At 33.6% G+C, this 15,481-nt stretch overlaps 1 protein-coding gene and 1 long non-coding RNA gene across 5 annotated transcripts in view; both read right to left on the reverse strand.

The window, feature by feature from the left end:
- Positions 1-7,710, reverse strand: part of LOC116144413 (beta-catenin-like protein 1) — a 28,406-nt gene extending 20,696 nt beyond the window's left edge. Inside the window, exons 1-3 of one of the 4 annotated variants that reach the window (XM_031429858.1) lie at positions 6,598-7,710; positions 5,580-5,664; positions 2,911-3,008 (exon numbers count right to left, since the gene is read on the reverse strand). In XM_031429858.1, the coding sequence (XP_031285718.1) occupies positions 2,987-3,008; positions 5,580-5,664; positions 6,598-7,663 (1,173 nt within the window). In that variant the 5' untranslated portion in view covers positions 7,664-7,710 and the 3' untranslated portion in view covers positions 2,911-2,986. Of the gene's footprint in view, positions 1-2,910; positions 3,009-5,571; positions 5,665-6,592 lie in introns of those variants that run through there. The other 3 variants (XM_031429859.1, XM_031429856.1, XM_031429857.1) reach the window with 3 other exon arrangements.
- Positions 678-12,807, reverse strand: LOC116144414. Its single transcript, XR_004130253.1, has 5 exons — positions 12,688-12,807; positions 12,406-12,469; positions 11,396-11,424; positions 1,587-1,614; positions 678-691 (listed from the first exon to the last, which is right to left on the reverse strand). It is a non-coding gene; the product is annotated as an uncharacterized LOC116144414 (long non-coding RNA).
- Between the last annotated feature and the right edge of the window lie 2,674 nt (positions 12,808-15,481).

A 15,481-nucleotide genomic window follows, 5' to 3' on the forward strand; every position in this document is an offset into this window, starting at 1 on the left:
AATTTTTTTTCACAAAAGCACTGTAAAAATAAAGTTCAATAAACTCTGATTTATAAGCTCTAAGCCGTAGCAAAACTTTATCTTAGAAAGAATAATTGACATGTTGGACAATTAACGACATGATAATAATATCTTCATCGTCAGCTGATGATAAGTTTAACCTTTTTTTTTAACAAAGAAAAGAGTATAGCCACAAGTGTGTTAAAACATTTTTTCTTTCTCTTGGTAAATGAAGGGTGTAATACCGCTGGTAATGAACACCATATGCCACTTTCAACAATTCTTTGGATGCACACAAACAAACAATTGTATCTGAGCTTACAGTTACAATTACATAAATCATAAAACCATGCATATTTAATTGTTTTCCATGTCTAGAATCTTGGGTGTTATATGACATGAACCAGTTTTTAAGGCGAAAATGACAATTCTAGTGTGTCCATAAATAGCAACCGAATGAAAGAAGTTAGAATGCGTACCTGAAGTATATCTTAACATCCTTCTTTGTAAGCTTTTGCTGCTTAAGTAATAGCTCAATTCTTGTCTCATCTGAGGGTAACTGCACAAAAGATCAATAAACTTGAATTTATGCCAAAGATTGTATGAAACACCTTCAACGAGAAGAAATGAATAATCTTAGACGCATGTACTTACTCAGAGCACCAAAGATGACCCAGATGATAGCAATTAACTGCAAGTTTGCACAGAGAGTTAATAAGCACTGAAATTGATAATTAAAAGCACGTAGTTAAACAATCTATTGTGGTGTATAATCCCTAATTCAATTTAAAAATCACTTCAAAAACAATCACTTGAATAACATATCAATGGCAAAATATTTTCGAGTACTTAGTTTCACTTTCCTTCCAGCATCATTAAGTTAACAAGAAGCTGAGTTGTAATATTTAACATCAAATCCGCTAACTTCACTTTCTTTTCTTCTCACTGTTGTGGCTTTTAGTAGGTTAATGGCCAAAGCAATGGAACATTTGGGGGAAGGCTTAATTATCAGCAGGATCCAGTCAGGTTCTCATCAGCAATAGGTGGATGAACAGCACTTTCTTCAATTTCGAAATATTGATCCAAGTTTCTTGCTCTAGTTGGATGGCCGAATTGATTTTGGAACTTCAATTTTTTTTTTTTTTTTTTTAAAAATAACAGGAAACAGCCAAGATCTAAATTTATGTAATAGAAAAAGAATACAAGAATGGAGAGGTATGCACTACAAAAACTGAAGTTCTGTAAGAGGGGGGTTCAAAGGCTAACAAAAACCCACAGAATTTCACTTATTGTCTCAAAAAAAAAAACTAACTTCAGCACTTCAACTCTCCTTTTGGTATAGGAGTGTTCTAATGGATTTTACAACTTTCACACACAGACACAAAAAGATAAGAAAAAAAAGAAAAATATTCTCTATAAAAAATAAATAATAAAAAATAGAAGTGATATGTGATTGTAAAGATTAGTGAGCAACTTTAGCAAAGGCAAGTGTACTATGTAGGCCTACAACTCGTGCCAGTCCATCTAATACCAGATTACACTGATAAGTTACAAGTAAGAAGGAAGCCACCAAGACAAATTCTAACCTGAAGAGTGTATAGTCCAGATTCAAGCCTCGATTATACCTTTCTTCTTCATCCATTCCCAAAAACAAATTATTCAAAAGTGGAAATGGAATTAAATACCGAATAAAAACCAAGGGTAACCATCATTTAGGGGTTAGCTGTTTAAAAAAAAGACAAGAAAAGGTACACAAGTCCTAAAACCATTAAAAAGGTCAATTACCAAATCTTCACTATTAAGATAACAGTAATTAAGGTTATTTAACGCTACCGTGTGGAAGTCAAACAATTTAAATTTCATAACCAATTATGACACAAATATAAATCAAATGAAATAAATACCAAAACAAATCATATTAGGACATTGGCAAAGAAGGCCTAAACTTACACTAAAAAAGACAAACTTTGAAGTGTCAAGAAATCGAATGCTTCATGTTCTTCACACTTCAAGAAAGAAGGTGAAGTTGCTAACATTTTCAGTATGAAACCTTAGAAAAGAAATAAAATAATAAATAAATAAAACACACCAAACACGTTATAAGAAAAAAATTAATAGGTGACGTGTCCATTTCACTGCTCATTACCAACAAACTCAAAATCCCATGTTAACCCATTTTATAAGAACTAAAACCATTAACCTAAGCAAGGGAACCACAAAAAAGGTAATAAAATGATAAACTCAGAAAATTACACCTTTGAAAAAGCCTTTCCACAACAAAAAGGTGTGTAAAATACTCTCTTTTCAAGTGTGGACGAAGACAAAGCATTTGTTTCCTTCACACTTCAAAGTTTGTCCTTTTTAATAAGATTAGGTCTCCTTGCCATATGTCCTATTGATTCATTCTTGGCAGTTATTCTCTTTTACATATGTTTCCTTGCGTCATCCCTTGATGTTTATGAAATTTAAATTATTTGACTTCACAAAATGGTTATGGTCTCTTAATCATTACTCATTGTTATCTTTGACAATGATGGTCTCTAACTTACCTAATTAAAGGGTTTCAGGACTTTGATCTTTTCTGTCAGATTTTAAAGCTCCTAAATGATAATACCTCCAAAATGAATTACCTCTAAATCATCAAGTTCAAGCTATCATTCGTTCAGTCTCCGCTGCAACTCTATCGAATATCTGGATCAAGATTATAATCATTAGAGGGATATAAATCTAATAACAACTTGGCCCAAAGTATGGCCGAACAACTTTTAGTTCGTGACAGAAAGGAAAGAAAGGTTCGATGGTTGCATTTACTCTTCAAACAGAACAAATTCAAGATTATCCACATGTCTATTTGAAGAGAAAAGAATATATATAAATATTTGGCTACATTAATACGCAAATAACCAGTACCTCCTATACAAACTCCATAAGACGATCTATCTTCTCACACTCGTTTTCCAAAAACTTATTTAACAATCTTTCCCTTCTAGAACCCCTCAAAATTCCACCTGTAAAGGAAGCATAAAGCAAACTAGTAATTATTGTACCACAATAAGTTTGAGAAGCAGGAAAAACATATAGCAATATGCCAAATGATTACAGGCTTAATAGTTGTTCAATGCAATGTTTCTAATCACAACAGTAAATAGATTCAAAAGAGCTCTTACCTCTAATGTCCGTACAAGCACACATTAAATAAACAGGCAATCAATTTCAGCCAACTGAATTACAATGCAAAAGACACCCCATCAACGTCAACCTTCATTTTAGGTGCAGTCTTTCATTAACAATGAGCCTATTTTAATGCACTAACCAATATGTTTATAGGCTTATTAGTTGTTCAGTGCAATTTTTCAATCAGAACTTTACACAGATTCAACAAGCTTAAATTAAATGTTCCCACAAGCACAAATAAAAAATAATCAGGCAACTGATCGGGACCAACAGAATTCCAAGACAACAGACACTATTAAGGTACAACTTTCACAGTTCAATTTCAGTTAAAGGTTGATCCCTACCTAAACATGTAGGTTGAAGGTGCAGTCTTAGTCAACAATGAAACCAGAGGTTTAACACCTTAACATAACTTGGGTAGGGCTAGCATGGTTATGACCAATCAGATTACTGAGGTCCGGTAAAACATTGTTTCATCAAAAAATATACAAACATTATAAATAATACTAGATAACAGAATGACTAAACCTGCTGTTTAATTGAAATATCATACAATTTGAGTGTCCATTATTTCTTTCCTTTCTTAAAAACAAGCAAATATAAATACTGAGCAAATATCGACCAGAATTACTGTTCACAGCATATATATATATATATTGGACTGCAAATATAAATACTGAGCATAAATAGATCCACATGTATTGTATGAAAGTTCAACCAGGCATGGCCCAGTTGGGTCAGGCTGGATAAGGGCCTGATTCATAGACCAATTCACTGCTAGTTAGTGTACATAGGTTGAGAATCAGTTTTGAAATTCAACCGAACATTGAATTTTACCAGATTGGTGGTTTGGTTCAAACCATCCAAGATACAACTAATTATCCCTTCCAATTCACAAATCTAGTGCCCACTCAATCCTTGACTTACATCAAGTAAATGAGAGAGCTCTTCTTAGATCCACAATTGATAATGTACATCTCTTTCATCAAAGAAAATACTGTCACAAACTTACAACTTCTAATAAGAAACTGAATAAGTCTATCCTTACAAAGAACTCTACAAAGAAGCTTACAAAGTGAAGAAAAAAACAAAGGAAAAAGAGAAAGAGAGAGAGAGAGAGAAATGATGAAGATGAAGGGTGAAGGTTAACTTTGTATGCCTCCTTTGCAGGCTTCTTAGTAAGACTAGCACTGTTGTAAGAAACTCCACATGAACATCCAATTTCCTGGTAACATCATGCTGGAAGAATTTTCAACAACTTCAAAGTATCAAGAACAGAAATATACAGAATAAGATACGAATCCATAATGATGAAACACCTGATGTGTTGGTCTATAGTAGTAAGTGTAGGAATGGATAGTAGAGGATTATTTGGGACAGGTGGCAATAAGAGTGTGGCTAACTGGGGACTTCTGTTATGGAGAGAGTCTGAATAGGATAAAAAGGAGACAGGGAGAATTGGGGAGGATATTCAGAAAAGAGAAAAGTGGAGAGTGGGAGGTTGCTGGCCCTTGAAGTCCAGCACTATCTAGGAGGAGTTGGTCCCTAAAGACCAACATTATTTTTTTATTTCTTTTGTTTAAGTTTGCTATTCCTTTCGATTGTGCTGTTGGGTAGTGATTGCTAAGTTTAATTCTTCTGTGTATTTGGTTTGCTAGAATATAAATAGACTTGACTGTTATTTTCTGGGTTTTGCTACTCTTTGTTGATATTTTTCTGGGTTGAGTCTGAGTGTTGTTGTTGTTATTGTTGTGGTTTGATTGAGTATTGGAAGGTACCTATCACATAACATCAGATAAATACCACAAACAGCGTCACATCTTCGAAATCCAAAATTCCAAAAAGAAAATAAGAATAATCAAGTACAAGAATCATTTTCTTACAAGAACTAAAGAAATTGTATTAAATGATGAATCAATGTTGAAGATACAAATATGGATAGCAGATAAGATTGAAGACAAAAATCAAATGGAGGGAATCATGGCCTATGCAGTGACTCAGCTATGCAGTTCATGAAGATTTAAGGTATTTGTAATTGTTTTTATCTTCAAACACATTGTAGAGGGTACAATGCAATAAAAATTATACTTTGACCAGTCACCACACCTCGTTAAGGAGGTGGATACAGAATAAATGCTCAATATCTAAGGATCATCAATTCCACAATGATGGACAAGAGATTGAATTTAGGATTTTTTAACCCATGAAATGAAATGGTTGACCTTTGATCCATGTTTCTTTTTCTTTTCTTCAACATAAAACAAAATTCAACTTCAAGATATTTACTGTAAACTGAACATACTTTCAAATTTTAAATACCACATCTTTTTTACATATTAAAATGTATTGCAATATAAACATAAAACACAATTAAACACTCTTAAAGGTATCACTTGCCTGCTTACCAAATAATGATGCAATTAGGGACACAAGGCGCTCTTCTAACTCCTCTTGGTACCGCTCTTTCTTGTTCTTCTTGCTCAAAGGAATCTAAACAACAGATGACAAAATCATTTCTCAAGTTAATGTTACATCTTCAAATTAATTATGCATAAGTTAAGAACGACCAGCAGTATCATATAAATTTAATAATTGTGAGAAACTGATGAATAACTATATCATTGAACTGGACAAGGAACTCCTATACTCATCAGCTGATCAGTAAACACCTTCTCCCCCTGCTGCTTATTCCTGGACTTTCAAGCTAACAAAGTTGCCCCCAAGAGTGGGTCTCATGCAGATACAAATTTTCAAGAAAAATTGCAACATGAAAAGACAACAAAATACTAGGATGAAATGGAAATGAGATATAACTTGAGCCCCTCGAGAAATGGTTTGCTCTTTGGCAAAAGAAGGGCTGAACCCAACACATTGGCTTGGCTATAATATCTCAATTTTTTTATTTCTGCTAATGAATGCCAAGATAGGCCATCCCTCACTCTAGGAAATGTTCTTGATAGATATCTTTTGCATTAGAAAAGAAGTTTTAACTTGACAGTGCATATTTTTTTATCAAATAATGATATTGGCACATCCATCTTTAAGCCAAAATGTTCAATCAGAAAGGAATAAGTTTTGATTGTCATCTACAGAATTTTCAAACGTAAACAAAAGGTTTTCCTTCTAAATCCTAAAAACTTTGCAGTGTAGCACTCATTTACTCTGTAAAACTAATTTGGAGCTACGCAGACAATTAGATCCTCCATTTTTATCCAGCCACTAGAAACGCAATAAATAGACATTAAAAGAAAATTTATTGGAATTCAAGAGCAAGAAAACAAAAAAATTATTTTCCAAAGCTCTGTGTTTAAGCAGATGAGGTCTAATTTTATAACAACATTCAGTTAGCAACACTAAGGTAAAGAGCATTGCAATTGAAATAACAACAAAGACTGTAAAAAGGGAAAGAAGAACTTGCCTTACCCATAAAAGCGGCAAAAGCAGTTTTTAACCCCAAAACATCCACAAAGCGTTCACAAGCAGGCGGATACTTGGTCATGGCAAAATCAAGCGCCCTTATTGCTGACCCATAAGCCAATTTCTTCTGCTTCATAATAATAATCATCAGCTCCACTCCCTCAGCCTTAACAAACCTCTCCTTATTCTCCAAAGGCATCAACAAACAACACAAAGAGTCAAAAAGATTCTCCAACATCTCCTCCTCATCAGAACTCTTAGGATCCTTCGACTTGTACATAGCCACAGCTTGCAAAAGCACATCCACACCATTCATCTGACCCACCCTCTTCTGATTAGCCGTACTGTTCTGTAACAAAATGGCCAAAATCTCCGAGGCGTATTGCTTAGTACTATCAAATTCTCTCACCTTAATCTTCCCTAGTAACCACCTCAACAACTTCGTCCTCTCACAAACTAACTCAGCCACCGAGGGTTTCACCTCAATCAAATTCTCAATCGTAGCTAACGTATTATACACAGCCGCCATATCATCTGGATCCGAATCCGATAATCTCTGCAAATTCTGAACCAGCAACTCCAACACATTATTCTCAATCAAACAATCCACCAAAAAGCGCGCAGGTTCATCGTTATCCTCTAAAACATCCTCGTCCGTCAAATCTTGTAACAAGTGAACGACATCGATGGCAATGTCGGTGTTATCGTGAGAGAGCAGACCTAAAATCGAGGGAATGACGTTGAGATTGACGAGGTCAGGGTACAACTCGGGACCGCCGGCGAGGACTTTGAGCTTCTCGAGCTCGTCGTGGAGGTCGACCTCGGTGTCGGCGAATCGGTCGGGTTGGTCGGGGTATTTGAGACGAGCTTCAATGTTCTCTTTGAGACGGCGCTCGAAAGAAAGGACGAGCTTCTTGAGAGCGCGAAGGTCGAGAACTTCGACAGTGGATTGAGATTTCTCCAAGGCCTCGAGGAGAGAGAGGTCAATGTTGTTGATGTTGTTGTTGTTGTTGTTGTTGAGGCCGTTGGCGATAACTTCGCCGGTTCGTCTGCGTTTGCCGCCGGCTTCCATATCGTTCTTCTTTGTGTCTAAGCCCTAATAATTTATAGTGTTAAATGTTAAGCTACACGATTTTTAATAAAAAAATTTTGCCTCTCTCACGCAACTTTTTCACTTGATTTACGGTGGGAAACTTTCCCGTTGCATATTTAAATAATTTACATTTGTCTTATTCCATTTCTTTTATTCTGTCGTCCCTCACTCATTTCCATTTCTGTTCCATTTCCATCTCTTGATTCTGTGAAACTGTGGCTCCTTAAAGTCAAGAATTGACCTCCGGTAAAGTCCGATTGAGGATCCTGTCTTTAAACTTTGTTCCGAAAAAGAGAGAGAAGATCGAAGCAGAGAGGCAGAGTAGGAAATAATAAGAAGTGGGCGATGGAAAATATGAAGAGAGAAGAAGAGGGAAGAATAAGATGAGATAAAGAGAGATAGAGGAGATTGTGGGCCATAACAAAAGTGGACAAAGGACAAAGACAAAGAGCGAGTTTTTTATTTGAAAAATAAAACACTCTTAAAACGACTTTTATATAAAAACAGAGGGAGTATAATTTAGTGGATTCAAATGATACGTTGTGACTGATAATACTAACTATGTACATCATTATTTAATTAATATTAATTAACATTTCACTCATCAACATTTATTACTGCTATTTGAAAATATTCTCTTGTAAACATTAAAACTACATGATATATATTCAAATTTTGACACAATTTTATATCCCTTGGATTAAAGGGAAATAGATGATGAAAATACAAGTTGAAATTAATGTTTTCATTTATTTCTAATATTAATCTATAAAATTTCTCTATACTATATTATCTCTCATTATAATTATTATATCACTCTCTTTCTCATTAATTACACAAATCTCTCTCCTCGTTAATTGAACAAATTCTCTCTCCCATAATCTTTCTCCGCACGCCATCTTCATCTCACACACAACTTTAACTCTTAATTAAACCTTTTCATTGTAACCTTTTACTTCTACTATTTTAAAAAAAAAAAAAAAAAAACAAAATGAGTTGCTACTGGACTAATCTTTCAAACTCGATTGTCACATTCATGAGCTTGAGTCCAACTCATTCAAGTAAATTTTATTGGTTTAATTGAATTTTTACACAAACCTAATTGAAGATACTATTTTTTTTTTTTTTTCTTATTTTGCGATGATACGCTATAATAGAGATACCAAGATCTTTCCTAGTTAAATTGTTCAAGTTCAACATAGCAGTAAAATTGGATTTATGTTTTGCTATAACCAAAGCTTTTAATACCTAGTACCATGAGAAAATATAAAATATAGCCATTATTTGACTCATTCATCCATACTTTCTATCTAAATATAACATTTTAAATCTATAATCTCTCATCATAATAACATATTTCTTATAAACTAGACAATTTCGTTAGTTTTTTTAGTCTTTAATAATTTTATTTTAATTTTGTAAGTATTATGAGAAATTTTCTGTGTGTAGATGAAGATGGCCAGTAGAGAAGAATATGGAAGAGAGAGTGATTGAGAAACGAAGAGAAATTTTGTATCATTAATGAAGAGATTTTATAAAATTAATAAGGAAAGAGAATGATATTATACATTAAATATAAGAGATAATATAGGAAAAAAAAATTTATAAGTTAATATTAGAATTATGTAAACATTAATTTTCACTTCAGTCATTCTTGATCTGACCATTCATTTTGGTTTAATCCAAGGGACACAAAGCTATGTCAAATTTTGTGCCACAAAAGAATACATATATATAATTTGTTTTATCATTTAGGGAATTCATAAATTCTATCAATATTATCTTCACGATTCTAAAAACTCCTTTTGATAATAAAATGATAACAGTCCATACAAAAAGAAAAAAGGGGAAAAAAAAAAAAAATTTAAGGTTTAAAAGATTGAGTGAGAAAGATGAAAGAGAAAAGGGAAAAGTAATTTAAAATTGTAAATACATAGTTATTGTCATTACCCATGTTTATCATTTAAAACCCACTACCTCATACAATTATATCTAAACCATTGGTATTCTTTTGAGCTAATGAATACAAATTGATGTTACAATTTGTGTAAAGTTAAGGGACCCTATTTATGTGTACATAATTATTCAACCAACACCCCAACATTTTTTTCACAAAGCACTGTAAAAATAAAGTTCAATAACCTCTAGATTTATAAGCTCTAAGCCGTGCAAAACCTTTATCTTTAGAAAGACTAATTGACATGTTGGACAATTAACGACATGATAATAATATCTTCATATCGTCAGCTGATGATAAGTTTAACCTTTTTTTTTAAAAAGAAAAGAGTATAGCATACAAGTGTTTAAAACATTTTTTCTTTCTCTTATGGTAAATGAAGGGTGTAATACAGCTGGTAATGAACCACCATATGCCACTTTCAACAATTCTTTGCATGCACCCAAACAAACAATTGTATCTGAGCTTACAGTTACAATTACATAAATTCAAAAACCATGCATATTTAATTGTTTTCCATGCTAGAATCTTGGGTGTTATATGACATGAACCAGTTTTTTAAGGCGAAAATGACAATTCTAGTGGTCCATAAATAGAACCTGAATGAAAATTTAGAATGCATGTACCTGAAGTATATCTTTAACATCCTTCTTTGTAAGCTTTTGCTGCTTAAGTAATAGCTCAATTCTTGCTCTCATCTGAGGTAACTGCACAAAAGATCTAAACTTGAATTATGCCAAGATTGTATGAAACACCTTCAACGAAGAGCAATGAATAATCTTAGACGCATGTACTTACTCAGAGCACAAAAGATGACCCAGAATGATAGCAATTAACTGCAAGTTTGCACAGAGAGTTATAAGCACTGAACTTGATAATTAAAAGCACGTAGTTAACAATCCTATTGTGGTGTATAAATCCCTAATTCAATTTCAATAAATCACTTCAAAACAATCACTTGAATAACATATCAATGGCAAAATATTCTCGAGTACTTAGTTTCACTTTCCTTCCAGCATCATTAAGTTAACACAAGAAGCTGATTTGTAAATATTTAACATCAAATCCGCTAACTTCACTTTCTTTTCTTCTCACTGTTGTGGCTTTTAGTAGGTTAATGGCCAAAGCAATGGAACATTTGGGGAAGGCTTAATTATCAGCAGGATCCAGTCAGTTCTCATCAGCAATAGGTGGATGAACAGCACTTTCTTCAATTTCAGAAATATTGAATCCAAGTTTCTTGCTCTAGTTGGATGGCCGATTGATTTTGCAACTTCAATTTTTTTTTTTTTTTTTTTTTTAAAAATAACAGGAAACAGCCGATCTAAATTTATGTAATAAGAAAAAGAATACAAGAATGGACGAGGTATGCCCTACAAAACTGAAGTTCTGTAAGAGGGGGTTCAAAGGCTATACACCACACAGAATTTCACTTATTGTCTCAAAAAAAAAAACTAACTTCAGCACTTCAACTCTCCTTTTGTATAGGAGTGTTTCTAATGGATTTTACAACTTTCACCAACAGACACAAAAAGATAAGAAAAAAAAGAAATAATTCTCTCATAAAAAAAATAATAAAAAAATAGAATATATGTGATTGTAAGATTAGTGGCAACTTTAGCAAAGGCAAGTGTACTATGTAGGCCTACAACTCGTGCCAGTCCATCTAATACCAGATTACACTGATAAGTTACAAGTAAGAAGGAAGCCACCAGACAAATTCTAACCTGAAGAGTGTATAGTCCAGATTCAACCTCCGATTATACCTTTCTTCTTCATCCATCTGCAAAATACAACAAATTATTCAAAATTGGAATATGGAATTAAATACCGAATAAACCGAAGGTACCATCATTTAGGGGTTAGCTGTTTAAAAAACAGACAAGAAGTCACAGTCCTAAACCCATTAAAAAGGTCAATTACCAATCTTCACTATTAAGATAACAGTAATTAAGGTTATTTAACGCTACCGTGTGAAGTCAACAATTTAATTTCAAACCAATTATGACACAAATATAAATCAAATGAATAAATACCAAAACAAATCATATTAGGACATCTGGCAAAGAAGGCCTAAACTTACACTAAAAAAGACAAACTTTGAAGTGTCAAGAATCGAATGCTTCACTTTCTTCACACTTCAAGAAAGTGTGAAGTTGCTTAACATTTTCAGTATGAAACCTTAGAAAAGAATAAAATAAAAATAAATAACACAACCAAACACGTTATAAGAAAAAATTAATAGTTTGACGTGTCCATTTCACTGCTCATTATCCAATCAAACTCAAAATCCCATGTTAACCCATTTTAGAACTAACACCATTACCTAATGCAAGGGAACCACAAAAAAGGTTAATAAAATGATAAACTGAAAATTACACCTTTGAAAAAGCCTTTCCACAACAAATGGTGTGTAACTATACTCTTTCTTTCAAGTGTGGACGAAGACAAAGCATTTGTTTCCTTCACACTTCAAAGTTTGTCCTTTTTAATATAGATTTAGGTCTCCCTTGCCATATGTCCTATATGATTCATTCTGGCAGTTATTCTCTTTTACATATGTTTCCTTGCGTCATCCCTTGATTGTTTGAATTTAAATTATTTGACTTCACAAAATGGTTGATGGTCCTCTAATCATTACTCTTGTTATCTTTGACAATGATGGCTCCTTAACTTATCCTAATTAAAGGGTTTCAGGACTTCTGATCTTTCTTGTCAGATTTTAAATAGCTCCTAAATGATAATACCTCCAAAAATGAATTACCTCTAAATCATCAAGTTCAAGCTCATTCATTCGTTCAGTCTCCGCTGCAACTCTATCTGAATATCTGGATCAAGATTATAATCATTAGAGGGATATAAATCTAATAACAACTTGGCCCAATTAGGCCGAACACCTTTTAGTTCTGTGACAGAAAGGAAAGAAAGATTCGATGGTGCATTTACTCTTCAAACAGAACAAATTCAAGATTATCCACATGTCCTATTTGAAGAGAAAAAGAATATATAAACTTTTGGCTACATTAATACGCAAATTAACCAGTACCTCATATACAACTCCATAAGACGATCTATCTTCTCACACTCGTTTTCCAAAACTTATTTAACAATCTTTCCCTTCTAGAACCCCTCAAAATTCCACCTGTAAAGGAAGCATAAAGCAAACTATTGTAATTATTGTACCACAATAAGTTTGAGAAGCAGGAAAACATATACAATATGCCAAATGATTACAGGCTTAATAGTTGCAATGCAATGTTTCTAATCACAACAGTAAATAGATTCAATAAGAGCTTACATATAATGTCCGTACCAAACCATTAAAACACGCGCATCAATTTCAGCCAACTGAATTACAATGCAAAAGACACCCCATCAACGTCAACCTTCATTTATGTGCGTCTTTCATTAACAATGAGCCTATTTTAATGCCCAACCAATATGTTTATAGGCTTTTAGTTGTTCAGTGCAATTTTTCAATCAGAACTTTACACAGATTCAACAAGCTTAAATTAAATGTTCCCACAAGCACAAATAAAAAAAATCAGGCAACTGATCGGGACCAACAGAATTCCAAGACAACAGACACTATTAGGTACAACTTTCACAGGTCAATTTCAGTTAAAGGTTGATCCCTGCCTAAACATTAGGGTTAAGGTGCAGTCTTAGTCAACGATGAAACCAGAGGTTTAACACCTTACATAACTTGGGTAGGGCTAGCATTGTAATGACCAATCAGATTACTGAGGTCAGGTAAAACATTGTTTCATCAAAAATATACAAACATTATAAATAATACTAGATACCAGAATGACTAAACCTGCTGTTTAATTGAAATATCATACATTTGAGTGTCCTATTTCTTTCCTTTCTAAAAACAAGCATATAAATACTGAGCAAATATCGACCAGAATTACTGTTCACAGCATATATATATATATTGGACTGCAAATATAATACTGAGCATAATAGATCCACATGTATTGTATGAATTCAACCAGGTATGGCCCAGCTGGGTCAGGCTGGATAGGGCCTGATTCATAGACCAATTCACTGCTAGTTAGTGTACATAGGTTGAATCAGTTTTGAAATTCAACCGAACATTGAATTTTACCAGATTGGTGGTTGGTTCAACCATCCAGATACAACTATTATCCCTTCCAATTCACAAATCTAGTGCCCACTCAATCCTTGACTTACATCAAGTAATGAGAGAGCTCTTCTTAGATCCACAATTGATAATGTATATCTCTTTAATCAAAGAAAATACTGTCACAAAACTACAACTTCTAAATAACTCCACATGAACATCCAATTTCCTGGTAACATCATGCTGAAGAATTTTCAACAACTTCAAAGTATCAAGAACAGAAATATACAGAATAACATACAAATCCATGATGAAACACCTGATGTGTTGGTCTATAGTAGTAAGCGTAGGAATGGATAGTAGATTATTGTGGACAGTTGGCAATAGAGTGTGGCTAACTGGGTTCTGTTATGAGAGAGTCTGAATAGGATAAAAGGAGACAGGGAGAATTGGGGAGGATATTCAGAAAAGAGAAAAGTGGAGAGTGGGAGGTTGCTGGCCCTTGAAGTCCAGCACTATCTAGAGGAGTTGGCCCCCAAAGACCAACATATTTTTTTTTTTCTTTTGTTTAAGTTTGCTGTTCCTTTTGATTGTGCTGTTGGCTAGTGATTGCTAAGTTTAATTCTTCTGTGTATTTGTTTTGCTAGAATATAAATAGACTTGACTGTTATTTTCTGGGTTTTGCTACTCTTTCTTGATATTTTTCTGGGTTAGTCTGATGTTTGTTGTGTTATTGTTGTGGTTTGATTGAGTATTGGAAGGTACCTATCACATAACATCAGATAAATACCACAAACAGCGTCACATCTTGCGAATCCAAATTCCAAAAAGAAAAAGAATATCAAGTACAAGAATCTTTCTTACAAGAACTAAAGAATTTGTATTAAATGATGAATCAATGTGAAGATACAAATATGGATAGCAGATAAGATTGAAGACAAAAATCAAATGGGGGAATCATGGCCTATGCAGTGACTCAGCTATGCGTTCATGAGATTTAAGGTATTTGTAATTGTTTTTATCTTCAACCACATTGTAGAGGGTACATGCCTTGACATTTTCAAAACTTTAAATAAGTTTAAAAATAGTTTGTAATACCTATAAGCTACGTTGAATTACAACCAAACAGCACAGAATATCTTCAAAAGAGCTTCTAACATTCAAAACCAAATAGACATTGAGGTCATATTTACTTTTACGGAATTGGAGGAATGGGAGTGGGAATTTCCTTTCCTTTCTCATTCCATAGTTGACTTCATGCATTTAATGGCATTTCTTTCATTTTTAACAAATGAACTATGCGTACAATAGAATGGAAAACAAAAAAGGATCTCCGGTAATTCCATAAGTAAACATGACCTAAGAAGAGTGTATGGTAATAAGTTATTATACATCATTTGCAAGAAGCTAAGTTTAGACGTTTAAATTTTAACAAGCTCTTCTTGAGCTATTTAAGGTTTTGAAATGTCAAAGATATCCCCATGCTATTTTCAAATTTTACGTTATATATCTGTACGAGGCATGATCTACAACCCCTCAACTTTACACATTATTATATTGACTTCCCAAAGCAGTATCAACGGTTTAGATGTGATAATACTTTCTCCGTTTTTATATAAAAGTCGTTTTAAGCTTGNGTAACATGTGGTATTCACGGAAGGCATGGAGTTGGTGGTAGAGGTGGAATTGGGATAGACATTGGAGTGATTTACCATTCTGTCATTATTCAGTTAAAGTTGACAGACAGGTC

Source organism: Pistacia vera, unplaced genomic scaffold (genome assembly GCF_008641045.1).
Source record: "Pistacia vera cultivar Batoury unplaced genomic scaffold, PisVer_v2 Contig445, whole genome shotgun sequence".
In the NCBI taxonomy this organism is placed as follows: domain Eukaryota; kingdom Viridiplantae; phylum Streptophyta; class Magnoliopsida; order Sapindales; family Anacardiaceae; genus Pistacia; species Pistacia vera.